At 45.5% G+C, this 25529-nt stretch overlaps 1 protein-coding gene across 1 annotated transcript in view; it reads right to left on the minus strand.

Annotated features, from left to right (window-relative positions):
* The window catches only part of IGF2R (insulin like growth factor 2 receptor), a 291000-nt gene that overhangs the window by 15703 nt on the left and 249768 nt on the right, over window positions 1–25529 (minus strand). The window contains exons 43-46 of the mRNA XM_075339578.1: window positions 17266–17409; window positions 9480–9661; window positions 7015–7201; window positions 2068–2214 (exon numbers count right to left, since the gene is read on the minus strand). Of these exons, the coding sequence (XP_075195693.1) occupies window positions 2068–2214; window positions 7015–7201; window positions 9480–9661; window positions 17266–17409 (660 nt within the window). The remainder of the gene's footprint in view (window positions 1–2067; window positions 2215–7014; window positions 7202–9479; window positions 9662–17265; window positions 17410–25529) is intronic.

The raw sequence follows: 25529 nt of genomic DNA on the forward strand, positions 1-25529 counted from the left end.
GGCGAGGTAAACTGGTGCTTTTCTGCCAGAGAGGGTTGCTCCTCTGATACTGGCGGATTGAGATCCAGTACAGAATTAATGGAGGCAATCAAGTCACTAACATCTGAGTCACTTTTGGACAGATCAATGGGGTACATGTAGGTAGCCTCCGAGCCCCCTGTAAAAGGCATCCTCCTCATCCTGCGAGTCAGCTACTGAATCAGAGCCGCGGGACGAGGAAGGAGAGGGAACCCTGCGTCTCTTCTTAGGAGGACGGGGTCTGGGACCAGAAGAATCCTCTGTGAGCTCCGGTCCTGAGAGACCCCTAGCAGCAGAGGCACCCTGTGAAGGGGGCTGATGCATGTTCAGCAAAGTCCTGGACAGAAGTCCCATGGAGTCAGCAAAAGACTGGGAGATAGACCTAGAAAAGGATTCTACCCAAGCCGGGGGTTCAGCCACAGGAGCAGGAGCAGCCTGAGAGACCACTGGGGGTGAGACTCCAGGCTGAGGCACCGCCAGGTTAGAGCAGGCATCACAATGTGGGAATATGCTCGGTTCAGGCAGCAGGAGCTTACATGCAGTGCATACTGAATACAGCTTTGGAGCCTTGCTCCTCGTGTGAGACATGCTGCTGGAGTGGGGGCTCTGCCAGAGAATGAACCCCAGAGAGTATAAACAGAGGTCCACAACCGGAGACCGGTTGTGGCTTACCGGACCGCTGGAGCGGTGTTGTGTGCCCTCCAGATCCCGAAGCCCGGACCCCCAAGCACAGCACCTCAGCAGAGATGCTGCAGACCAGCGCTGCAATGTGACTGATCGCAAAGAGAACGCTGATAAAATGGCCGCCGGAGCGAAGGGAGGGGGCGGGACTTGCTTCAGGAGCGGGATCTGGAGGGCCATAGAGACCTACAGGGGAGGGGACACACACTGCAGTGGGGAGTGTCCCTCCCCTGTGCCGAACGGCCGCCGGGCGGAGCCGAGCCTGTCCCTCTGCATGAGTGACATGCAAGGGCAGTGAAACCGAAACTAGGCCTCCAGCCGAGCCGGGGCCTAAATTTGAGCGGCGCGGCCGGCGCGCAGGCACCATCGGCGCGGTTCTCAGACGACAGCTAGAGAACCTGCCGGAAATGTCAAAAAACACAATAAGCACACTCTCCCACAACAATAATGTACAGGGACCCAGAAAAGTAAACGTCTCAGGTACTTAGCTTGCTGAGACGCAGGGCCAAGTCCCTGGGGATGAGTGCTCCAGTCCAGCAGCGTCCTGAAGGGCTGCGGATGGAGACCGGTCTCCTGCCAAGCATGGAGACCGTGCTGGCTCCCACTTCAAGCCAGAGCCCAGGAGGGATGGTGAAGGAGCACGGCATGTAAGGCTCCAGCCTAGGAATCAACCTTACATCACCGCCGACACAGTGGGGTGAGAAGGGACATGCCGGGAGTCCAGACATGGACCCGCTTTTCTTCAAACTCTTTCCAAAAATCAAAGAAATCAGATGAGAATGCATGTGTGGATGTATGCCTCCTGAACACAAAAGCGATAAACTGGCTAGATCTGGTTCTCCAGGGGATGTATAAGCTCAGAGGGAGGAGCTACACTCATAAGTGTAGTACTTTGTGTGTCCTCCGGAGGCAGAAGCTAAACATCCATGGTCTGGGTCTCCCATAGGAACGATAAAGAAAAGTAGAATGTCACTTCTTTTCCGCAGGTACCTGCATTTATGCCATAGAAAATGGTAAAAAAAAAAAACGCAGGGAACAACCCTTGGAAAAACTGCACCAAAATCACACCAAAATCGCAACAAACTGCGGCAAAACCACATGCAGATTTGGGTGCGTTTTTTGGTGCGGTTTTTGCCGCGGGTGCGGAATTCTGCCAGAGGGTGCAGAATTTTCTTAAGAAAAATGCATTTCCCAGTGCGCACAGACCCAAATATGGAATTACGCTGAAATTGGAACTACAGAAAAGGGAATATCAAAATATAGCTGAGGATATGCCCTTACCATGTTTAGTTCACATGCTAAATGTAAATACAGCATAAACATAATAAGTTAAAAAAATACAACAACAAATAAATAATGGTATCTCACCTTCGGTCTTTTTTGTACAACAATAGTACAACTAAACATGCAACAAGAATCACCAGAAGAATGCTGAGAATGGCACCTACAGCTTGGCTCCTACCAGACAGGCCTTGAAATGAATTCTCATCGGATTTGTCACTGGTCCCCTCTGAACTGTAACATACAAGAACAATAGACAAATCATATAAAAAAGGCGCAATGTCATTTAGTATCAACATTTTCGTTGAAATATGGAGAAGAGAGCAGCAAATAGGATGTTAGAGCATTACCATGACATACACGTCAAAGAAAGGTACCCTACAAAATGCCCATTAATCCCTTCCAAATCTGGCATTTTTCCTTTTTTGTCACTTTCGTTTTTTTCCTTCACTTTTTGTTCAAGAGCCATAACTTTGTTTTCCCTTTAAAATACCCATATATGAGACATGTTTGTTTTTGGTTTTTTTGTGACTAGCAGTAATTTTGAATGAGACCATTAATTCTACCATACAATGGACTGGAAAATGTGATAAAGCGTGAAAATGCTAATGACCCAGTTCCACTAGATGACATAAAGCCGCTAAGTATAATTGCTGTCTCCACCATTCTTCACTGTGGATATGGTGATTTTTGCTGATATGCATTCCTGGCTACCTATCCGAATTAGGACCAATAATTTCAACCTTGATCTCATCAGAACATTACACATTTTCCTACATGCTTTTGACGATGCAGGTTTTGGCAAAACATAGCCGGACTTAGTTTTTTTTTTTTTTTTTTTTTGCAAGGAAAGGCTTTTACATGACAGACAAATGAAGAATACAGGAGATTATTGCCATATGCAATACACAACTAATGCTTGCTAGAAATTCCTGCATCTCCTTTAATGTTCATGTAGGCCTCTTGGAAGCCTCCCAGACCAAATTTTCTTTTTTTTTTTCCCATCAACTTTTGAGGCATGTCCAGTTTACGATAGTGTCACTGTTATGCCGCATTTAAGGATTTTCTTGATGTTAGTCTTCACAGTGTTCCATGGCATATCTAACACCTTGGAAACAAAAATTTGTACTATTCTTCTACCTGATAAATTTCAACAAATAATATCCCTTTGCTACAAAAATCCAAAACAACAGCTGTGATTGTCCAGAAAAAGATATGTCCTGATCCTGATAAAACTTCACCTTGATTGGTTATGCATTAAAACGTCCATACAGTAAAGTGCCAAATAGCAGACCTATGCGTTTCAGCAGATAGCTTTAATCAGGGTATAAATCCTCATGGTGAATGCCTCTATTTAACCTCTTCATGTCACATGACGTACTGGGTATGTCATGGATCGTGTCAGGTTAACCTCTGCCTGCTGCCGCAAGCAGTTGGCAGTGATCGCTGCACATGTCAGATGATTTGATAGTATTAAGTCTACGAATCCACATAATTTCCTTCTTTTTGAGGCTTATAATACGGTTCCCACCCCTTCTAAGATGCGGAACATGATAAATGACCTGGAACCTCAGTTGACTAAAATGATTCATTTCAAGAAAATGTTATGGAATAGATAAGTCAATCTTTTTGTTATTTTTGCTACATATATTCAATTTGTGCTAACCAATCCTACTTTTAATTAACTAGGTTGTTTCCTCCACATAGTGTAGACAAGGGCAAGTGATCAAATATATTGTGAAATCCGTATTACAGGTAACCTTTGTGACATTATATCCCCTTCAGACACATACTTTCTCAAAAATATTTCAGGTAGTCACAATTGGCTGTCAGTGCAGGGTTCTTACAAATGTGGTAAAAAATCCTGCGGGCTGTGTAAATATGTGTGTGATACTAAAGAGATTTCTTCTACTGCTAATAACACCATCTTTAAATCCAAACAATTTCTTAATTGTGGAAGCACTTATGTAGTGTATGTCATCTCCTGTGTGCAGTGTAAACTTCACTACATAGGTTGTACCAGTAGGACGTTACGTACTAGAATAGCTGAACATGTATATGACACTGTTCACACTAATACCACTCGCTGTTTAACTGGAGCTGCGTTTCACTTCAGACATAGTCATAATGCAGATTTAAGTATGTTTAGAGTTCATGCAATTGAACAAGTTCCAGTAAGCAAGAGGTGGTTATCGCACCCGCAAATTACAGCTATTAGAAGCGAAGTATATTTTTGAAATTAATACAAGACATCCCATGCGACTTAACAAAATACAGATATTTCCCTTTTTATTAGTGTGAATGTTCACTTAGTGCTTCTGTCCCTTGGCATTTATCTAGTTAATGCAATTCTGAGGTTGAAGTTACCATGTGCTATCGATTGATGTGATTAGGTTTCTTCCTCCTACCCGGTTTCTTTTCCCTTTTTTGGTAATTTAAGCTCTTTATGTTTTAGTTTAGTGTGTGTTATGGTTACGACTAAGGAAGACTCCCTTCCGAAACGCGTTAACCGCGTTCTCATACCTGTACTATTTATGGATTTGAATTAGTTCAAATAAAATGGGATTTTTACTGAATTTATCTTTCCTGAATAAAGACGTTTGTTGCTGGATCCCCACTTTTTGCAAGCACTTCTAGCCTCCCTTGTTCCATGCACTGTCTGACCTCTTCTGCAGCATGATGTACTATTAAAAACTCAAGAGCAGAAGAAAAGCTCACACATAGTCACATATCAAAAAATATATCATTACAAAATTAACAATTTTTATTAGGTCCATAGAACAGACACACAATCATAAAACCATTTATATATAAATATGGTATATAGGATACATGTATTAATCAATTACTGGATTGCTATACTGGTTTGTCCAACTATATATAACATTTTGTGAGGATAAAGTATTGATACAACCATTATCATTAGAAATTTTTGTACCAACAATTGTATTGATTGTACACCTTTGGAGTTATTGATTACAATCATAGAGGTCGTTGTCTTTTTGTCTTTTAAATGGTTTTAGAATTGTGATTTTTTTCTTCTGCTCTTGAATTGTGTAATTTTCCACACATAAGGCCGCACTCATAACTCCTATCAGAGGCTGTGCACCCCAAATCTTTATATACACTACTATTAAGAACATGCACGTCTAAATGGTGAGCTGTATTTTATTCTTTTGAAGTAAAGTAACCCTGTATAGAAAACTTTTTCCCTGTCTGTGAGTGTCGAAAAAAATTACTTTTAACCACATTGTTACAATTACAACATGACAAACATGGGAAAGTACCCTTCTTTGGTTCAAATAATAAACGTTGTGTAGGGCCCTTAACACCCATATCAGCCCTCACCAATTTGCCCCAAAGGGACTTGACTCGCCCAAAGGCCATAAGTGGGGGCTAACTAAACTCATCCTTTCCCTGATGGGAATCTTTAATAATATGCCAGTATTTTCACAATATTCTGCCAATCATCGAACTATGTCGTCTAAATGTAGACACAAAAGGTATACGTTTAGTGGACCTTTTTTCCCGCACCAGGCCCAGTGGTCAGATTACTTGAGGCCTGTTTCAATGCCTCAATGGGATACCCCCTTTCCCAAAACTTACGGGACATCTCATCCAGTCTCTGTTGTTTTACCACTGGATTTGACACAATCCTATCTATTCATTTAATCTGGCTGATTGGGAGGGATTTTTTTCATGGAAGCAGGATGAAAACTGTCAAATATAAGTAATGAATTCCTATCTATTGCCTTTGTAAAAAGATCCACTGACAGCTGACCATCCACTGCCGACACCATTGTATCAAGAAAACTCAACTGGACAACAGAATAGACCATGGAAAACTTTAACGCGCTATGTCTAGAGTTGAGTTCCTGTAGAAAACCATGTAACACAAATTCATTACCAGTCCATATAGTGAAAATGTCATCTATGTATCGCAGCCAAAAACCCCCACAATGTTGGAAGTTCTTGCTGCGATAAACAAATTTGCGTATGTGAGGGACCCAACATTGTGGGGGTGTCTGGCTGCGATACATAGATGACATTTTTACTATATGGATTGGTAATGAATCTATGATACATGGTTTTCTACAGGAACTCAACTCTAGACATAGCATGTTGCAATTTACCATGGTACGGATATTAGAGAGTGCAACTGTCTTTTCTGTTATGAGGTTTCGTGCTTAGAATGCACCTGTTCACATTAGAAAGTGTCATCAGTCATTTTCTTAGATTAGAGGGTCATGCCTTCTGCTTGAGAACTCCTACTCTTCAGCCTCAGGCGAGTTTAATTATCCATTTGCAGGTTCCTGTTCACCCATAAATTGGAGGGGTGTTTAACCCAAAGAGAGGCATTAGTTTGATAGGGACCCAACAATAAGAGGTCGACTTGGAGTTGGCTGTTTGACTCACATAAAACTGGCCATTTTTGTGTGCTAAGTATCTAATTTTTCATGTTTTGCATAGCAATAATGCATGTCTATATTCCTATATCCATTGTTAAAAAACTGTCTCTTATTTGTTACTATTTTTCATGCTCAGTATGCACTTGTTCACATTAGAAAGTAAGGAAGTGCCATTTGTCTTTTTCTTCGGTATTAGAGATGAGTGGATCTGTGGAAGTTCGGGTTCTGTGGGTTCAGCCGGACTTAAGATAAAGTTCTGTTCTGGACCCAAACCTTATTGGAAGTCACTGATTGGGCAGTTCAGGTCTCCGCCTCCATACAGCCAGCCAAATATAGAATACTTCTGGGTGGGGGAGAGAGGGAAGGAGGCCAGATTATTTTTTGTATTTTTGTGCACACATCATCAAATAACGCTGATCTTTCCCCCAGTGCGAGCCATTTAACACTGCAAGCGGCTCGTACTGGGCCAAGCACCGAGCATACCCGAGCACTGCGATGCTCACTTAAGTGGTCAGTTTGAACCCCGAACTTTAAGGTTCAGGTCTACTAATCTCTAACTGGTATGTCTAATGTCAAGAAGGGGTTAAAGGAAACAGATCTGCTCAGCTGTACACGTTAAACTTACATCAGTGGGCAAACAACAGAAGTGTGCCAAGTGAACATATACTGACAGTCTGCAGTTTCATGTAGGAATACTGGTCCTCCTTCCCCATATGATGGGTTGCAACGCAAGAATATGGAGGAAGTTGCATTTTTGGTTTTGTCTTTACCACATTGTGAGTCTGAGGTGAAAACTACATCCAAATCATCATCTGTAAAGAAAAAAAATAAAAATAAGAAATCTTGTTTTATCAAGACAGATGTATATTTAAATGGGCTTCTAGATATTAAAATGGTTATCGGGAATATAAAGAAATGAAGGGAGACTTGTCAGCATGTTAATGCAGTCCAATCAGCAGACATCATGTTACAGAGCAGGAGGAGAAGATCTGATTGTTCCATAGTTTTGTGAGAAGAGAGTCCGTATAAGCTTTTTTTCATAATTAATCCTCTGCACCTTCAGAAATTTTCAGTCCCGTGGGCGCGCCAATCAGTGATTGACAGCTATATCTGTATGCAGGCTTATACAAAGAAAGCTGTCAATCACTGAGAGGACCGCCCACTGGACCATAATCCCAGACAGATAGGAGAATTTAATGATTAAAACACAGGATGTACTGATTCTACTCCTCTCTTATCCTCTCTTCCCACAATCACATACAAGATTCCTCCCGTGCCTGCCCCATATTCTGGAATGCTCTACCCCAGCATTCAGACTCTCGCCTACTGTGGAAAGCTTCAAAAAAATCAAAAAACAAAAACAAAAAATGAATTCCCTTTTTTAAAATTGTATATCTCTATTCAGCCATCTCTTTTAAAAAACTGTCAATACAGTGCACAAAAAATAGCCCCTAAAAGGTGGATAAATAGTGAGGTAGGAACATGTGCACCACTCGAGGATTTTTTTTAGAGGATTTTAGTTAGGCAGGGGCGGGCTAGTACTCTCCGTTAAACTTCCCCCTACCTACCAGCAGAGTGTAAACACCCTAATACTTGGTGCCCCCGCTCCTCAGCGGCCGTCCCTCACTGGCCTCCAATCCACAATAAACTACCACCATCACCACAACCGTGTTAGTGCAGTGTGCAGGTCACTTAAATGTCCGTTCTTAGGTCAATAATTATCAAAACATACTGATTTTTGTATATGTATATAAAGATGTATATTATAACTACCGGAAACCATACTCATCACATACACAATAAGAGGAATGATGTTCCAATACCAGTAGATCAAACATCCCACTATTCATACCTCATAATAAATAGACCTCAAGTTATGTCCGACGGCACATCTATAATAGCACACTGCAGATATTAAATGCAATACTCATCACTCGTCCCATCCCAACGCGTTTCTCCCTCAGGGTGTCTGGGAGTTCATCAGGAGATGTTCTATATTCTCCGGCCACACAATGGATGTCCGGGTATAATGACTCCGCTGGTAGGTAGGGGGATGTTTAACAGGGAGAGTACTAGCCCGCCCCTGCCTAACTAAAATCCTCTCAAAACATACTCGAGTGGTGCACATGTTCCTACCTCACTATTTATCCACCTTTTGGGGGGCTATTTTTTGTGCACTGTATTGACAGTTTTTTTTAAAAGAGATGACTGAATAAAGATATACAATTTTAAAATAGGGAATTCCTTTTTGTTTTTTTGATGGGTTGATCCCTAGGGATTATTTTTCTTGTTTTTTTCTAAGCTTCAAAAGGAACCTGAAGACCCACCTCTTCCGACAAGCTTACAACCTACAATAACCCTCAGTCCAGTACACCACTGCGCAACCAGCTCTGTCCTTACCTATTGTACTATCACCCATTCCCTGTAGACTGCAAGCCCTCGCGGGCGGGGTCCTCTCAGCTCCTGTACCAGTCTGTTTTTGTAATGTTCATGATTGTTGTACTTGTTTTTTATGTATGCCCTTTTCACTTGTAAAGCGCCATGGAATAAATGGCCCTATAATAAATAATAATTCTTTTTTTCACAAAACTATCCGAGTCTACTCCAATTCTCTCGCTCTATAACATGGTGCCTGCTGGCAAGGTACCACTTTCATGGTGACAAACTTCTCAAGCTAACAGAAGAAAGTACGATTAATAACTAAACAAAAAAAACCCCAAATCATTACTCTGCTGATAAATTCCCCTTTGTATTAGCGCTTTTACTAAAATGGTGACATGTTGTACATCCATGTTAAATGTACAACCAAACACTGGATGTCGGCATATCATGTCTGCAGGAAAGTCTGCAAAGAGCGGACCGGACCAATGAAGCATCGGAGGATTTATCAGCTGTAATAGTTCTGGAATCGCATTTACACTGATAATTTTACTTCTTTTTTTCAAAATCTGGAAAACCCTTTAATACATTTTCATATTAGAAGAAAATTTCTCTAATAAAAGAAATTACTACTGTAAGGCTTTCACTGTTTTAGAAAGGGTTCATGATCCTAATTTTGCTCTTGTAAGATAGATGGAAACATTTCCTCACCATTAAGATAATACTTTGTATTTCTAGCAGAGCCAACAGCTCGGGTAAAATCCCCATTAACCTTTACTTGGCAAATGCTGGCCTTTTTACATTTCTGATAGGTTGAATTCTCCTTTCCAGAAAGCTGGACTTCATATACATACTGATCCTTGCCCCTCAGATCACCAAAAGCTGTGTATGACCTGTGGGAAAAATATTATATATGAGAAACTATTTGAATTGGAGGGTTTCATTTTTATTATATACCTACTACTTTAGTTACTTGCTATGCAATATAGTTTAAATACAGAGACGTCCATGTTATAGGAAGAATGAAGAGATATCTATATACAGTGGGTACAGAAAGTACTCAGGCCCCTTTAAATTTTTCACTATCTTGTTTCATTGCAGCCATTTGGTAGATTCAAAAAAGTTATTTTTTTCTCATTAATCTACACTGCACCCAATCTTGACAGAAATAAATCATAAATGTAGAAATGTTTGCAAATTTAACAAGAAAAACTGAAATATCTCTTAAGTGTTCAGACCCTTTGCTCAGATACTCATTTACCGTATTTTTCATTTTATAAGATGCACTGAATTATAAGAAGCACCCCAAATTTAGAGATAAAAAAAAAGGGAATAAAAATAAAAAAATGGGGTCAGTCTTATACTCCAGTGTTGTCTTACCGGAGGGGGGCGGCAGCGGTAGTACAGTGTGGTCACAGGAGGCAGAGGCGGTTCAGTGCTGGCAGCGGCGGGTCAGTGCTGGCAGCAGAAGCTGTGGTGGTTGTGTGGTGGTGCAGGCCGGTGCGGTGAGTGTCCCAGATGCTCTGTCGGCAGTCTGCGCTTCAAAGAAATGGCGCACGGAGCAGCGCATGCGCAGATGGCGCTCTCGTCCAAGAGCTCCATCTGCGCACGCGCCGACTCTGGGCGCCATAATTTGAAGCCCGGACCATGTACAGACCATCTGGGACACCCGCTGCACAGCCACCTCAGCCCGCCAGCCACCCGCAGAGTGGCAGGCAGCAGGTCGTCCGCCCACCCGCACAGAGAGGCAGTCGGCCGCCGGCACAGAGAGGCAGCCGGCCACAGGCACTTGGCCGCCCGCACAGATAGGCACCCGGCCATCCACACAGACAGCCCCCACCAATTCTCCACCTCCCAGTAAGCTATATTCGGATTTTAAAGACGCACCCCTCATTTTCCTCCCACGTTTTTGGGAGGAAAAGTGTGTCTTACAATCCGAAAAAGACGATAAGTCACATGCTGTCCATTTATGTTATGTCTATACAAGACCTCAGCTCACAGTGCATATCAGACCAAATGAGAATCATGAGGAAATGCCCAAGGACGCTCAAACAGAATTAATGCAAAGCACAGATCTGGCCAAGGTTACAAAAGAATTTCTGTAGTACAGAGAACACAAGCTCACAGTGTCCTCCATAATCCTTAATTGAAAGAAGTTTGGGACCATCAGAACTCTTCCTAGACCTGGCCGATCAGCCAAACTGAGCAATCGTGGGAGAAGAGCCTTGGTGAGAGAGGTAAAAAAGTACTCCAAGATCACTGTGGCTGAGCTCCAGAGATGCAGTAGGGAGATGGGAGAAAGTTCCACAAAGTCAACTATCACGGCATCCCTCCACCAGTCAGGCTTTTATGGCAGAGTGGCCTCTCCTCAGTGCAAGACATATGAAAACCCGCATAGTGTTTGCAAAAAAAAGCCAAAACAAAAAAAAAACCAAAACACAACACATGAAGGACTCCCAGACTATGAGGAATAAGATTCTCTGGTCTGATGAGACGAAGATAAAACTTTTTGGTGATAATTCTAAGTGCTATGTGTGGAGAAAACCAGGCACTGCTCATCACCTACACAATACAATCCCAACAGTGAAACATGGTGGTGGCAGCATCATGCTATGGGGGTGTTTCTCAGCTACAGGGACAGGACGACTGGTTGCAATTGAAGGAAAGATGAATGCAGCAAAGTACAGAGATATCCTGGAAGAAAACCTCTTCCAGAGTGCTCTGGACCTCTGACTTGGCCGAAGGTTAACCTTACAACAAGACAATGACCCTAAGCACACAGCTAAAATAACAAAAAAAAGAGTGGCTTCAGAGCAAATCTGTAAACATTCTTGACTGGCCCAGCCACAGCCCTGACCTAAACCCAATTGAGCATCTCTGGAGAGACCTGAAAATGGCTGCCACTAACGTTCACCATCCAACCTGACGTAACGGTAGAGGATCTGCAAGGAAGAATGGCAGATGATCCCCAAATCGAGGTGTGAAAAACTTGTTGAATCATTCCCAAGAAAACTCATGGCTGTACTAGCTCAAAAGGGTGCTTCTACTGAATATTGAGCAAAGGGTCTGAATACTTATGACCATGTGATATTTCAGTTTTTCTTGCTTAATAAATTTGCAAACATTTCTACATTTGTTTTTTTTCTGTTAAGATGGGGTGCAGAGGTGTATGTTAAATGAGAAAAAAATGAATTTTTTTTATTTACCAAATGGCTGCAATGAAACAGTGAAAAATTTAAAGGGGTCTGAATACTTTCCGTACCTACTGTATATTCCAAGGATATGATATACAGGATCTCATCATTCTGCCTATAACAAAGATGTCCATCTTTGAGCTTTTGCTTCAGATATTTTTTTTCTTCAGATATTTTGTCATACCATGCCTGATGAAGGGACCTGAGATGTCTCGAAAGCTTGCTTTGCAACATCACTTTATTTTATTTTAGTTAGCCATTAAAAGGTATCACAAGATTATAATTTTGTTCTTCTCACTGAGAACATTCAATAATGAGCTTTTGCACACACAGTCATGGTCGAAGGGGTTAGCACTCTTGAAATTGTTCCAGAAAATGGTAAGCCAAATTCCTTCCGGAAAAGTGTCTGGTGGACAGATGAGACGAAAATAGAGCTTTTTGGTATGATTCATTTTGTTGCCCAACTGCTTCCCGGATGTTTCTACTTTGTGCCCGTCATTATACTGGTTGCCCATCCGCTACAGGAAAAATACAAACTTGTCTCACCCACAAAAGGTCTTCACAGTTCTTCAACACCTTATATCTCATCCCTCATTTCTGTTGATCACCCTACCAGTGCTCTCTGTTCTGTAACAGATATCAGACTGAAATCCTCAATAATTCGAACATCGCACCTATGACTTCTCTCGTGCTACTCCAGTGTTCTGGAATCCACTGCACCAAACAATCCGACTAATATCTAGCCCCCCCATGCCTTCAAGTGTGCTCTGAAAACACATCTCTTTAGACAAGACAAGTGACACACCCAGGGGGTACTCGTTACCGGGCAGGACTAGTCCGGTGATGCGACGGCGGTATGGCCAGGTTCCGTGACCCTGGCGGTGTCTTTCAATAATAAAGGGATGATTATTATGATGATGGGAGTTCTAGTTAAAAGTAAAAAGTTTGTGACGCCACCTGTGGTACTGTGGCTATGTGGGCCGCCGATGCACTCTGTATTGCCCACGGCAGATGATGATGGTGCAGCTGAGGTGATATTGCTCCCCACAGGTGGGGCAGTACCCCGGGGTAATCATTGGAGAAACTATTTTTGGGCAACTGGTGGGCTTCAGGGTGCAGGACCAGGAAAGTAGACAATAACGGACAAGGACTGCAGTTTCGTTACCTTTTACTTTACTTGGTAACTGGTGAGGAGGTCCTGGGAGACTGGTACAGGTGGTGATGATGGTGGTGGTCCGAATAGCCGGGAAGCTGTAGCACCCCTGAATGCATCACCGGTGCTACAGGGAACTGCATCCTTTTCCCTTGGGGTGCAGGACCTACCAACCAATGGTTCCAAGTTCCCAGAAAGCGGTGTCACCTCCATCAGCACCACAAATCCCAATCAACACCTCATATCATGACCTGTCAGACACATTAGTGGGTTGGTCTAGCTGGAAAAGAGCCACCCCCCTAGGGGTCAGGCAGACTGGTAGGAGGGGAGTCTAGTGAGAGCCCTCAAAGTGAGAGGAGCTAGGGAGTGTTAGCTCCCGGATAGCTAGAAGGACCGAGGTTGGGTCGCAGGCAGTGGTCCGGAACCAGAGGAGTCGGGGACCGGTAGCAGTGACATTGGAAAAGGGTGTGACAGACATAGTCTCAGAGGACTGTCAGTACCAGGAAGCCGAAAAGAACTAACTGGTACTGAGCAAGACGGGGTACAGGACCCTAGGTCAGGAGCCGATTCAACGTCCTGACACTTGACCTGCAGAGGAAGGGGACCTTGAGGGACCTTTCCAAAGAGCTCCGAGACTAATGGAATCAGCGCACTGCGGGGACAGGGTTTTCCATAGAAAGCAACCCACTAAAGTCCCAAGTACCAGCTTTTGGGAGCAGGTCTTCACTTAAAAACTGAAGAACGGGACCCTACAGCTTCAGGCTATAGGGACCCATACGGACACAAAACTGTGCACGGAGGTAGGCTCCGGATTACTATGTGACACCGGTGGGACCGGGTAATTGGACTGGCTCCCCGCAGTGGCACACAGAGAATTTGGTTTACCTACAGCGTGTGTGTTTCCTTTATAAACCTCATCCAGCACCATGACTACCCACAGTGAGTACCCTGGTCCCCTGCTATCCCAAACATCTACCAAGACCCCTGAGCCCCGAGCCTTCCCTTCCTGTGAAGGGACTAACATCAGGCTGCTTAACTCAATCTGCCCCGGTACTCCTTACAGCAGCATCGGTACTCCCATTACCGCAACCCACAGGTGGCGTCACAAACTTCTCCCCTGTAAATATCCCCTTTTACGCATTAAAGTGTCCACCAAGCCGGGTCCAGACCCCTCGAGCCACAACAAACCCAGATCCGAGCAGCCAAACTATCACCAAGGCGGCACAAAGCAGTCGGGGAAGCCTCCCTGGCCAGGTGGGTGTGAGGCCTACCCGCTGCGCTCTTTCCTGGTTTTCAGGGCCCCTGCTGCGTTAGCTAGGCTGAGGCCCTCTCCTCTGTAACTTGTGGTAATTCTCTCACCCGCATGGCAGGCTGCGCGGGCCGTCGCAGGTACCGCTTTACTGACAGCGGGTCCTGGTCCCTGATCTGCGGCTTTGCCTTGGTGGTCTGTGGGGGCCAGGAGACTTGTAATCCTCCTGCTCTCCGGATTTATCTACTGGGGCTCGAGTACCAGAGCAGCCACGGACTCCGGTGTCCGGTTTCTAGCGTGCCCTTCTGGAGTGAGCTGGCTTAGCTCCACTCCCCAGAGTCTTCCTCCTTTTTGCCTCTTTGTCAGACTCAGTTCCCCTAGGCAGAGCTTCTCTCTGCTTCCCGACCTCAGGAAAAAATGGTCTGCTCTCCTCAAACTCCTGGGTCGAACTGCTCTCTCTCTCCAACGGTCAACTCCCAACTGTCACTCTTCTAACTCCTCCCTCAGGTCAGAGCTTCTGGGACACCAGAACACCAGGTTTAGAGCTCCCTCTGCTGGCCCGGAGTAGGAACTGGGTAGAATGTAGGTACTTACTGACCAAGGGACCTCCCTTGCTTCCAGGCTTAGTATTAACCCCTCTGTGGGGGCAACACTACTGTGACAATCAGTCCACTGGGGTGCCACACTATCGCCTCACCTTAACTCACCATCCTAACTCTACACCGTTTTCTTCTTCTAAATGTTAATCATAATCTGCATCCTCCTACTAATCTTTCTCCACATCCTCCATGCACACAATAACTGTACTTGACAGATCCTTGCTGATAACTGGATCATGCAGCTTTAGATGAAAAGCCCTATAAATCATAATGATGGCTGGACCTTACACAACAAGCACGTTCTACCTATTGTGTTCCCCCTTTTTCCTAATAGATTGTAAGACTGCAAGCAGGGCGCTAACTCCTCCTGTACCAGTTCAACTATTTGTTACTTTATTTTGGTTTTTATTGTTTATACATGTTTATACATTGTCCCTGTTTAATTGTGAAGTGCTGTGGAATAGGATGGCGCTATACAAATAAAAATTGTTATATGATCTGTTTACCGAAAAAGGAATGAGGCCTACAAGGAAAACCACACAGTACCTACAGTCCCATATGGTGTAGGTTCAAAGATGTCTTGGGTTGTTTTGCTGCCTTTGCCACTGAGTGCCCTGACTGTGTGAAAGCAATTATAAAATCTGAAAATTACAAAAGCATTTTGGGTTGTGGTGTAGTGCGCAGTGTCAGAAAGCTGGGTTTGCGTCCTAAGTCTTGGGTTCCAGAAGGACAATGACTTCAAGAAGCCCCCAGAAATGCATGAAAACAGATTTGCTGGAAAGTTATGAAGTGGCAGCAATGAGTCTGGATCTGAATCCCATTGAACACCTGTGGAGAGATCTAAAAAGTGCTGTTGGGAGAAGACATCCCTTAAATATCAGACACCTGGGGCAGTTTACAAAAGAGGAGTGGTCCAAAAGGCCATTTGAGTGGTGTAAGAAGCTTGTTGATGGTTATAGGAAGCGACTGATTGCAGTTATTTATTCCAAAGGCTGTGCAAGCAAATATTGAGCTGAGGGTGGCAACAATTTTGACTGGACTGTTTCTGGTGTTTTGTGTGAAATCATGTCCAATTTGCCTTTTTTTTTTTTGTTTCCAATACACATATAGAAAATAAACATGTGTATAACAAAACGTGTGTATTTGCAATAATGTTCTGGGAGAAATACATAATTTTGTGTAACAATATCAAGAGTGCCAACGCTTTCAGCCATGACTGTATACTACTCACAAAAAGTTAGGGATATTTGGCTTTCAGATGAAAATTGTGTAGAACGTAGAAAGTTCATGCTAAAGTGATATTTTTTCATGAAAGCAGGACATTTTAGTAGAAGCATGCAATGGTGATTTCCACCATCTCAAAGCAAACAACTGTCTCAACAAAGTCTCAATAACTTGTCATGTGGCCTTGAGCATGAATTACAGCTTGACAACGACATCTAATGCATTTCACACGTAGGATCCCATTTTTTTTTTTTTTGAAGAGTGGCCCTTAGGTCACTGAGATTCTGGGGTACAGAGTTTCGAGCCTCTACACAACAACTCAACTAATCTCATACGTTTTCTAAGGGATTCAGGTCTGGCGAAAGTTCAGACCACTCCATTTGAGGTACCCCAGTCTCCAGTAGCTGTTCCCTTATGATGTGACCTCGATGAGCTGGAACAGTGATGTCCATGAAGATGAAATTATGCCTATGTTGCTTATGCCGAGGCACAATGATGGGGTTAATGAGGTTATTCACGTACCAGGGGCTTGTCATCGGACCATTCACAAAATTTAGAGCAGTTCTGTATTGACTAGACACAACTGCCCACACTATACCACCACCACCAGAAGCTCGTCTGGTGACAACAGTGGCTGATGCTTAGTGCTCTCCTTGATGTCTCCAACATTGTTAGCGACCACCATGTCTGCTCAGTGTGAATGGACTTAGAAGTGAACACTGACGGCAGACTTGTGAATCCTCACATTGCGTATACTGCACACTGTGGGAATTCTCTGGGGGCCAGCACTGGAGCAGACATCGTGTGACCGAGAGTATGTGATTTGCAAACATGCAGTAACATGCCAACTAGATGGCTATGGCCTCGCTCAATGCACTTATATTGAGAAAAGTCGGACACAGTCTAGTTGGAATGTGACCAAAAAGTATGCAAATGACACACTGCAGTCACATGAACATCCACACCCAGCGAATTCTCGCAGCACTCAATGCACGTGATGTGAGTCACTATAAACTTGCAGCCTAAGGCTGGACAACCCCTTTAGGATAAAACAAGCACAATCCCATGCCACACTTACTTATCGTAGATGCTGGTTAAATTAATCTTTACATAATTTTCTAAATTTATGATTCCATTTGTCAAATTAACTTCCTTAGGAATAATAGCACATGCTGCTCGTGTCTCCCACTTTATGTAATAGCGACAAGACTTTGAATCAAACCTAGGGAAAGGGTAGACAATATAATGGTAACAGCCATTTACTATGAATATACATATCCATCCTGTCTCTGATGGTATTGTCTATGCACACTACATGTCAGAGGGTCACAACAATCCTCTAAATGCAATATATTCCAGTCCCCAATTCAGGTGCTGGATGAAAATAGGATATGCAATGTAGGTTATAAAATCTTAACAAAAAAGGGAAAAAGTATGCATTTCTACATTCAGAAAAGATCTTTGGCAAAAAACAGTGAAACTCAAATACATATCATTTCTTCCACCAAATTCCATCTCATTGGTCGTTGTGTAAAATATGATATTATATATCATTGATACCATAACCATGCAGTCATCTCATGTATGAGTGAGGGATAAATACACACCTAACTCATGATGGCATGAATTTACCTTTTCTGGTAAACAGCTATTTAGCCTTATACTCACTTTGATGCATTATTGTTTAAATCAATGCTTAAAGAATTTTTTTAAAAATATTTTTGTTATTTTTTTTTAAAAATATTCTATGTACCAATCTAATAAAAATAAAAAAGAAAACTATGTACTATTCACACAGGCCACAGGGGCTTTTTCTTAATACTTTAACTTCCTATTGTTTAAGGAAATAACATATGTACATAGAGTCACTGCCTGCCTATTGGATATCTTTGTATGAGCCTGTGCAAAAGTCATTCATTTTAAAAGAGAAGGTTGTTTGTGAAATCATATATAGTCATTGGATGATCCTGTTTTATCAGCTGTTTATAGAGGGGTCATCAAATACAGGTGTTGCATGTGATGATGTGGAGCCAAGCTGTACATTCTTCTTGAAAAAAAGAAGTACGAGTCTAAACAAGGCTTACTGGACAGTGTAAAAATTGCACGTTTGTTAGTTTTTTTTTTAAAAAGAAAGATCCTAATTAGGGATGATCGAATACTTCAATTATTCGTCTTTGCGAATATTTTCCGAATACCTCGCTGCTATTCGACTATTCGCGAATATTCGATGCGCAATATAAGTCTATGGGAGACCCGAATAACAACTATTCGGAACTAGTCGGTCTTCCCATAGACTTACATTGCGCATCGAACAGTCGAATAGCGGCGAGGTATTCGTAAAATATTTGCGAAGCCAAATAATCAAAGTATTCGATCATCCCTAATCCTAATATTAAAAAAAAAATCCAATTTGTTTTTTTAATTTAAGTACCTCAAAGAAGGGAATTTTGTTTACTTACCGTAAATTCCTTTTCTTCTAGCTCTAATTGGGAGACCCAGACAATTGGGTGTATAGGCTATGCCTCCGGAGGCCGCACAAAGTACTACACTTAAAAGTGTTAGGCCCCTCCCCTTCTGCCTATACACCCCCCGTGCTCCCACGGGCTGCTCAGTTTTGGTGCAAAAGCAAGAAGGAGGAAAAATAATTATAAACTGGTTTAAAGTAACTTCAATCCGAAGGAAACTCGGAGAACTGAAACCATTCAACATGAACAACATGTGTACACAAAAAAACAGGGGCGGGTGCTGGGTCTCCCAATTAGAGCTAGAAGAAAAGGAATTTACGGTAAGTAAACAAAATTCCCTTCTTCTTTTTCGCTCTATTGGGAGACCCAGACAATTGGGACGTCCAAAAGCAGTCCCTGGGTGGGTAAAATAATACCTCGTAAGAGAGCCGTAAAACGGCCCTTTCCTACAGGTGGGCAACCGCCGCCTGACGGACTCGTCTACCTAGGCTGGCATCCGCCGCAGCATAGGTATGCACCTGATAGTGCTTCGTGAAAGTGTGCAGGCTCGACCAGGTAGCCGCCTGACACACCTGTTGAGCCGCAGCCTGGTGCCTCAAAGCCCAGGACGCTCCCACGGCTCTGGTAGAATGGGCCTTCAGCCCTGAGGGAACCGGAAGCCCAGCCGAACGGTAAGCTTCGATAATTGGCTCCTTGATCCACCGAGCCAGGGTTGATTTGGAAGCCTGTGACCCTTTACGCTGGCCAGCGACAAGGACAAAGAGTGCATCCGAGCGGCGCAGGGGCGCCGTACGAGAAATGTAGAGTCTGAGTGCTCTCACCAGATCTAACAAGTGCAAATCCTTTTCACATTGGTGAACTGGATGAGGATAAAAAGAGGGTAAGGAAATATCCTGATTGAGATGAAAGGGGGATACCACCTTAGGGAGAAATTCCGGAACCGGACGTAGAACCACCTTGTCCTGGTGAAAAACCAGAAAAGGGGCTTTGCACGACAACGCTGCTAGCTCAGACACTCTCCGAAGAGAAGTGACTGCTACTAGAAAAACCACTTTCTGCGAAAGTCGTGAGAGGGAGATATCTCTCATTGGCTCGAATGGTGGTTTCTGAAGAACCATCAGCACCCTGTTTAGATCCCAGGGTTCTAACGGCCGCTTGTAAGGTGGAACGATGTGACAAACTCCCTGCAGGAACGTGCGTACCTGTGGAAGTCTAGCTAGGCGCTTCTGGAAAAACACAGAGAGCGCTGAAACTTGTCCCTTAAGGGAACCGAGCGACAAACCCTTTTCCAGTCCAGATTGAAGGAAGGACAGAAAAGTAGGTAATGCAAATGGCCAGGGAGAAAAACCCTGAGCAGAGCACCACGACAGGAAAATTTTCCACGTCCTGTGATAAATCTTGGCGGACGTTGGTTTCCTAGCCTGTCTCATAGTGGCAATGACTTCTTGAGATAACCCTGAAGACGCTAGGATCCAGGACTCAATGGCCACACAGTCAGGTTGAGGGCCGCAGAATTCAGATGGAAAAGCGGCCCTTGAGACAGCAAGTCTGGTCGGTATGGTAGTGCCCACGGTTGGCCGACCGTGAGATGCCACAGATCCGGGTACCACGACCTCCTCGGCCAGTCTGGAGCGACGAGGATGGCGCGGCGGCAGTCGGCCCTGATCTTGCGTAACACTCTGGGCAACAGTGCCAGCGGAGGAAACACATAAGGGAGCTGAAACTGCGACCGATCCTGAACTAAGGCGTCTGCCGCCAGAGCTCTGGGATCTTGAGACCGTGCCATGAACGTTGGTACCTTGTTGTTGTGCCGGGACGCCATGAGGTCGACGTCCGGCACCCCCCAGCGGCAACAGATCTCCTGAAACACGTCCGGGTGAAGGGACCATTCCCCTGCGTCCATGCCCTGGCGACTGAGATAATCTGCTTCCCAGTTTTCCACGCCTGGGATGTGAACTGCGGATATGGTGGAGGCCGTGGCTTCCACCCACATCAAAATCCGCCGGACTTCCTGGAAGGCTTGTCGACTGCGTGTTCCGCCTTGGTGGTTGATGTATGCCACCGCTGTGGAATTGTCCGACTGAATTCGGATCTGCTTGCCTTCCAGCCACTGCTGGAACGCTTTCAGGGCAAGATACACTGCCCGAATTTCCAGAACATTGATCTGAAGCGAGGACTCTTGCCGGGACCACGTACCCTGAGTCCTGTGGTGGAGAAAAACCGCTCCCCACCCTGACAGACTTGCGTCCGTCGTGACTACTTCCCAGGATGGGGGTAGGAAGGATTTCCCCTTCGATAATGAAGTGGGAAGAAGCCACCACCGAAGGGAAGCTTTGGTCGCCTGAGAGAGGGAGACGGTCCTGTCGAGGGACGTCGGTTTCCTGTCCCATTTGCGTAGGATGTCCCATTGAAGAGGACGCAGGTGAAACTGCGCGAAAGGGACTGCTTCCATTGCTGCCACCATCTTCCCCAGGAAGTGCATGAGGCGCCTCAAGGGGTGTGACTGGCCTTGAAGGAGAGATTGTACCCGTCTGTAGTGACCGCTGCTTGATCAGCGGAAGCTTCACTATCGCTGAGAGGGTATGAAACTCCATGCCAAGGTATGTGAGCGATTGGGCCAGTGTCAGATTTGACTTTGGAAAATTGATGATCCACCCGAAACTCTGGAGAGTCTCCAGGGTAGCGTCGAGGCTGTGTTGGCATGCCTCTTGAGAGGGTGCCTTGATCAACAGATCGTCCAAGTACGGGATCACCGAGTGACCCTGAGAATGGAGGACCGCTACTACAGTAGCCATAACCTTGGTGAAAACCCGTGGGGCTGTTGCCAGGCCGAATGGCAGTGCCACGAACTGCAGGTGTTCGTTTCCTATGGCGAAGCGCAAGAAGCGCTGGTGCTCTGGGGCAATCGTAACGTGGAGATAAGCATCTTTGATATCGATCGATGCAAGGAAATCTCCTTGGGACATTGAGGCGATGACGGAGCGAAGGGATTCCATCCGGAACCGTCTGGTCTTTACGTGTTTGTTGAGAAGTTTCAGGTCTAGGACAGGACGGAAAGACCCGTCCTTCTTTGGGACCACAAACAAGTTGGAGTAAAAACCGTGGCCCTGTTGATGAAGAGGAACAGGGACCACCACTCCTTCTGCCTTCAGAGTGCCCAGCGCCTGCAGAAGAGCCTCGGCTCTCTCGGGAGGCGGAGAAGACCTGAAGAATCGAGTCGGGGGACGAGAGATGAACTCTATCTTGTAACCGTGAGACAGAATGTCTCTCACCCAGCGGTCTTTTATTTGTGGCAGCCAGGCGTCGCAAAAGCGGGAGAGCCTGCCACCGACCGAGGATGCTACTAGAGGAGGTCGAAAGTCATGAGGAAGCCGCCTTGTTAGCGGTGCCTCCAATGTTCTTTTTAGGACGTGACTCAGACCGCCATGCATCAGAGTTCCTTTGTTTTTTCTGAGACCTTTTGGACGAGGAGAATTGGGACCTGCCCGCGCCCCGAAAGGACCGAAACCTCGCCTGCCCTCTCCTCTGTTGGGGAATGTTCTGTTTGGGCTGGAGTAAGGATGTATCCTTTCCCTTGGATTGTTTGATGATTTCATCCAGACGCTCGCCAAACAGCCTGTCGCCAGAAATTGGCAAACTGGTTAAGCGCTTTTTTGGAAGCAGAATCTGCCTTCCATTCCCGTAGCCACAAGGCCCTGCGGAGTACCACCGAATTGGCGGTCGCCACCGCCGTACGGCTCACAGAGTCCAGGACAGCATTAATAGCGTAAGACGCAATTGCCGAGGTCTGGGTGGTAATGGATGCCACTTGTGGCGCGGCCGTGCAAGTGGCTGCTTCAATTTGCGCTTGACCTGCTGAGATAGCTTGCAGCGCCCATACGGCTGCGAATGCTGGGGCAAAAGAAGCTCCGATAGCTTCATAGATGGATTTCAACCAGAGCTCCATCTGCCTGTCAGTGGCATCTTTGAGCGAGGCCCCATCTTCCACTGCAAGTATGGATCTAGCCGCAAGTCTGGAGATTGGAGGATCCACTTTGGGACATTGAGTCCAACCTTTAACCACGTCCGGGGGGAAAGGATAACGTGTATCCTTAAGGCGCTGAGAAAAACGCTTATCTGGACAAGCATGGCGATTCTGGATTGCCTCTCTGAAATCAGAGTGGTCTAGAAACATACTCTGTGTCCGCTTGGGAAACCTGAAACGAAATTTCTCCTGCTGAGAAGCTGACTCCTCCGCCGGAGGGGCTGAGGGAGAAATATCCAGCAACTGATGGATGGACGCAATAAGATCGTTTACTATGGCGTCCCCGTCTGGAGTATTAAGATTGAGAGCGCTCTCAGGATCAGAATCCTGATCAGCTGTCTCCGCATCCTCAACCAAAGATTCCCCCCGCTGAGACCCTAAACAATATGATGTCGAGGGAAATTCTAAGCGAGCCCGCTTAGTCAATCTGGGGCTGGGGTCTAAGTCAGAACCCTCAGACTGGGATGTAGGAAATACCCCGGGAGGACATTGTTGGTCCAACTGAGGGGGGCCCGGGAACAACGATTCAACAGGGTCCCGTTGCTGAGATACCGGCCTGGACTGCAAGGCTTCTAGTATCTTAGCCATAGTCTCAGAGAGTTTAGCAAACTCAGTCCCCGTCACCTGGACAGTGTTAGCAGGTGTCTCCCCCTGGGCCCCTCTTAGCATAGGCTCCGGCTGAAGAAGTGGCACAGGGGTCGAACACTGCACACAATGAGGGTCAGTGGAACCTGCCGGTAGTGGGGTCTTACAAGCGGCGCAGGCAGCATAATAAGCCTGTGTTTTGGCACCCCTGCCTTTTGTGGGCGCCATGCTATAGTTTTCCTTGAGTTACACAAAAGGGTATATAGCCAGAATGCACTGTGCTCATACAGTGTAAAGTATATATGATACACAAATAATGTACCAATACACTACAGCACCATGGGGCTAGCACCAACAGGTGCTGCTTACCAGCCGCCTAAAGCGGTTGTGAGGCCACCAGAGACCGTGTCTGGGTCTCCCAGGACTTGTCCCTCTTCTGCAGCGTCGGTGGAGCTGACAGGAATGGCTGCGGCGTCCTGACGAGATGAGGGAGCTGTGGGCGTGGCCGAGAAAGAGCGCGAACTGGTGCTCACACCGTGCACAGTGAGGGGGGTGGAGTATGTAAATCATACTCCAGCCCTCAGAGCTGCTCGCTCCGTGCAGCGTCCCGCCCTTCCCCCTGCCTGTCAGGGCTGAGGGTGGGAGAAAAGTAAACTAGGCCGCAAGGAAGCCGGGGACTCTAGTAATAAACGCGGCCGCCGTAAAAGCGCGGCCGGCGTGAAAGTCCCCGGCGAACTACAAGTCCCAGCCGCGCCGCAGTGTCCCATGGCAGCGGCGGTTAGTGCGGTAGCCCTTACATATAAACACACTCAGCGACGCTGAGTGTGTAATGGCACATATAGACCCGGTCAGCGCCGCGGTCCCCGGTGCACTAGCACACCCAGCAAAGCTGAGGTGATGCCGTGCGCGGTCCCCACAGGGATACAGAGTACCTCCAAGATGCAGGGCCATGTCCCTGAACGATACTCGGCTCCTATCCATCAGGCTCCACAGGAGTTGTGGATGGAGCACGGTCTCAGTGCCTGGAGACCGGTAAGATCCCACTTCACCCAGAGCCCAGAGGGGGATGGGGAAGGAAAGCAGCATGTGGGCTCCAGCCTCCGTACCCGCAATGGATACCTCAACCTTAACAACACCGCCGACAAGAGTGGGGTGAGAAGGGAGCATGCTGGGGGCCCTATATGGGCCCACTTTTCTTCCATCCGACATAGTCAGCAGCTGCTGCTGACCAATCTGTGGAGCTGTGCTGTGCGTGTCTGACCTCCTTCGCACAAAGCAAAAACTGAGCAGCCCGTGGGAGCACGGGGGGTGTATAGGCAGAAGGGGAGGGGCCTAACACTTTTAAGTGTAGTACTTTGTGCGGCCTCCGGAGGCATAGCCTATACACCCAATTGTCTGGGTCTCCCAATAGAGCGAAAAAGAAAACATGATTTAAACTATAGGTCACTTTCCGAAGATATACTCCCTTTAAAAGGATTTGTACAAAGTTTGAAAGCTATCCCCTATCCACAGTACACATGATAATTTGTTGATCGTTGGTGGGTCCCATTAGTACAGATTTTGGTAGCACCATAGACTAACATCCATCCGTTCTACAGGGGTTCCTCAAGAGGTGGGATCCCTCATCGTTAGGTGACAACCTTCATACCCTTTAGGGTATGTGCGTACGCTGCATCTTTTTCTGACCACAAAGATGCAGCGTTTTTGGCCGCAAAAAACACACAAACGCACCCGCTGCAAAAACGCACCTGTAAAAACGCATACATTTTTACCTAGTTTTGGACTGCATTTTTCTACGTTTTTCCAACGCATTGCATGGGTGAAAAAAAAAAGTAGAAAATAATTGACATGTTGCTTTTTTTTCTCACCTCAAAAACGCAAATTAAAAAAAAAAAAAAAAAAAAAAAAAAAGCACTGTGCGGACAACAAAAATGAAAACTCAGACTTTGCTGGGGAAGAATGCACCCAAAAAATGCGCAAAAACACTGTGAAAAGAAGGGAATTTTGTTACTTACCGTAAATTCCTTTTCTTCTAGCTCTTATTGGGAGACCCAGACGATTGGGGTATAGCTACTGCCCTCCGGAGGCCACACAAAGCACTACACTAAAAAGTGCAAGGCCCCTCCCCTTCTGGCTATACCCCCCCGTGGTATCACGGGTTCTCCAGTTTTAGTGCCAAAGCAAGAAGGAGGAAGCCAATAACTGGTTTAAACAAATTAACTCCGAATAACGTCGGAGAACTGAAAAACCGTTCAACATGAACAACAT

This window comes from Anomaloglossus baeobatrachus, chromosome 3 (assembly GCF_048569485.1).
Source record: "Anomaloglossus baeobatrachus isolate aAnoBae1 chromosome 3, aAnoBae1.hap1, whole genome shotgun sequence".
Lineage (NCBI taxonomy): Eukaryota > Metazoa > Chordata > Amphibia > Anura > Aromobatidae > Anomaloglossus > Anomaloglossus baeobatrachus.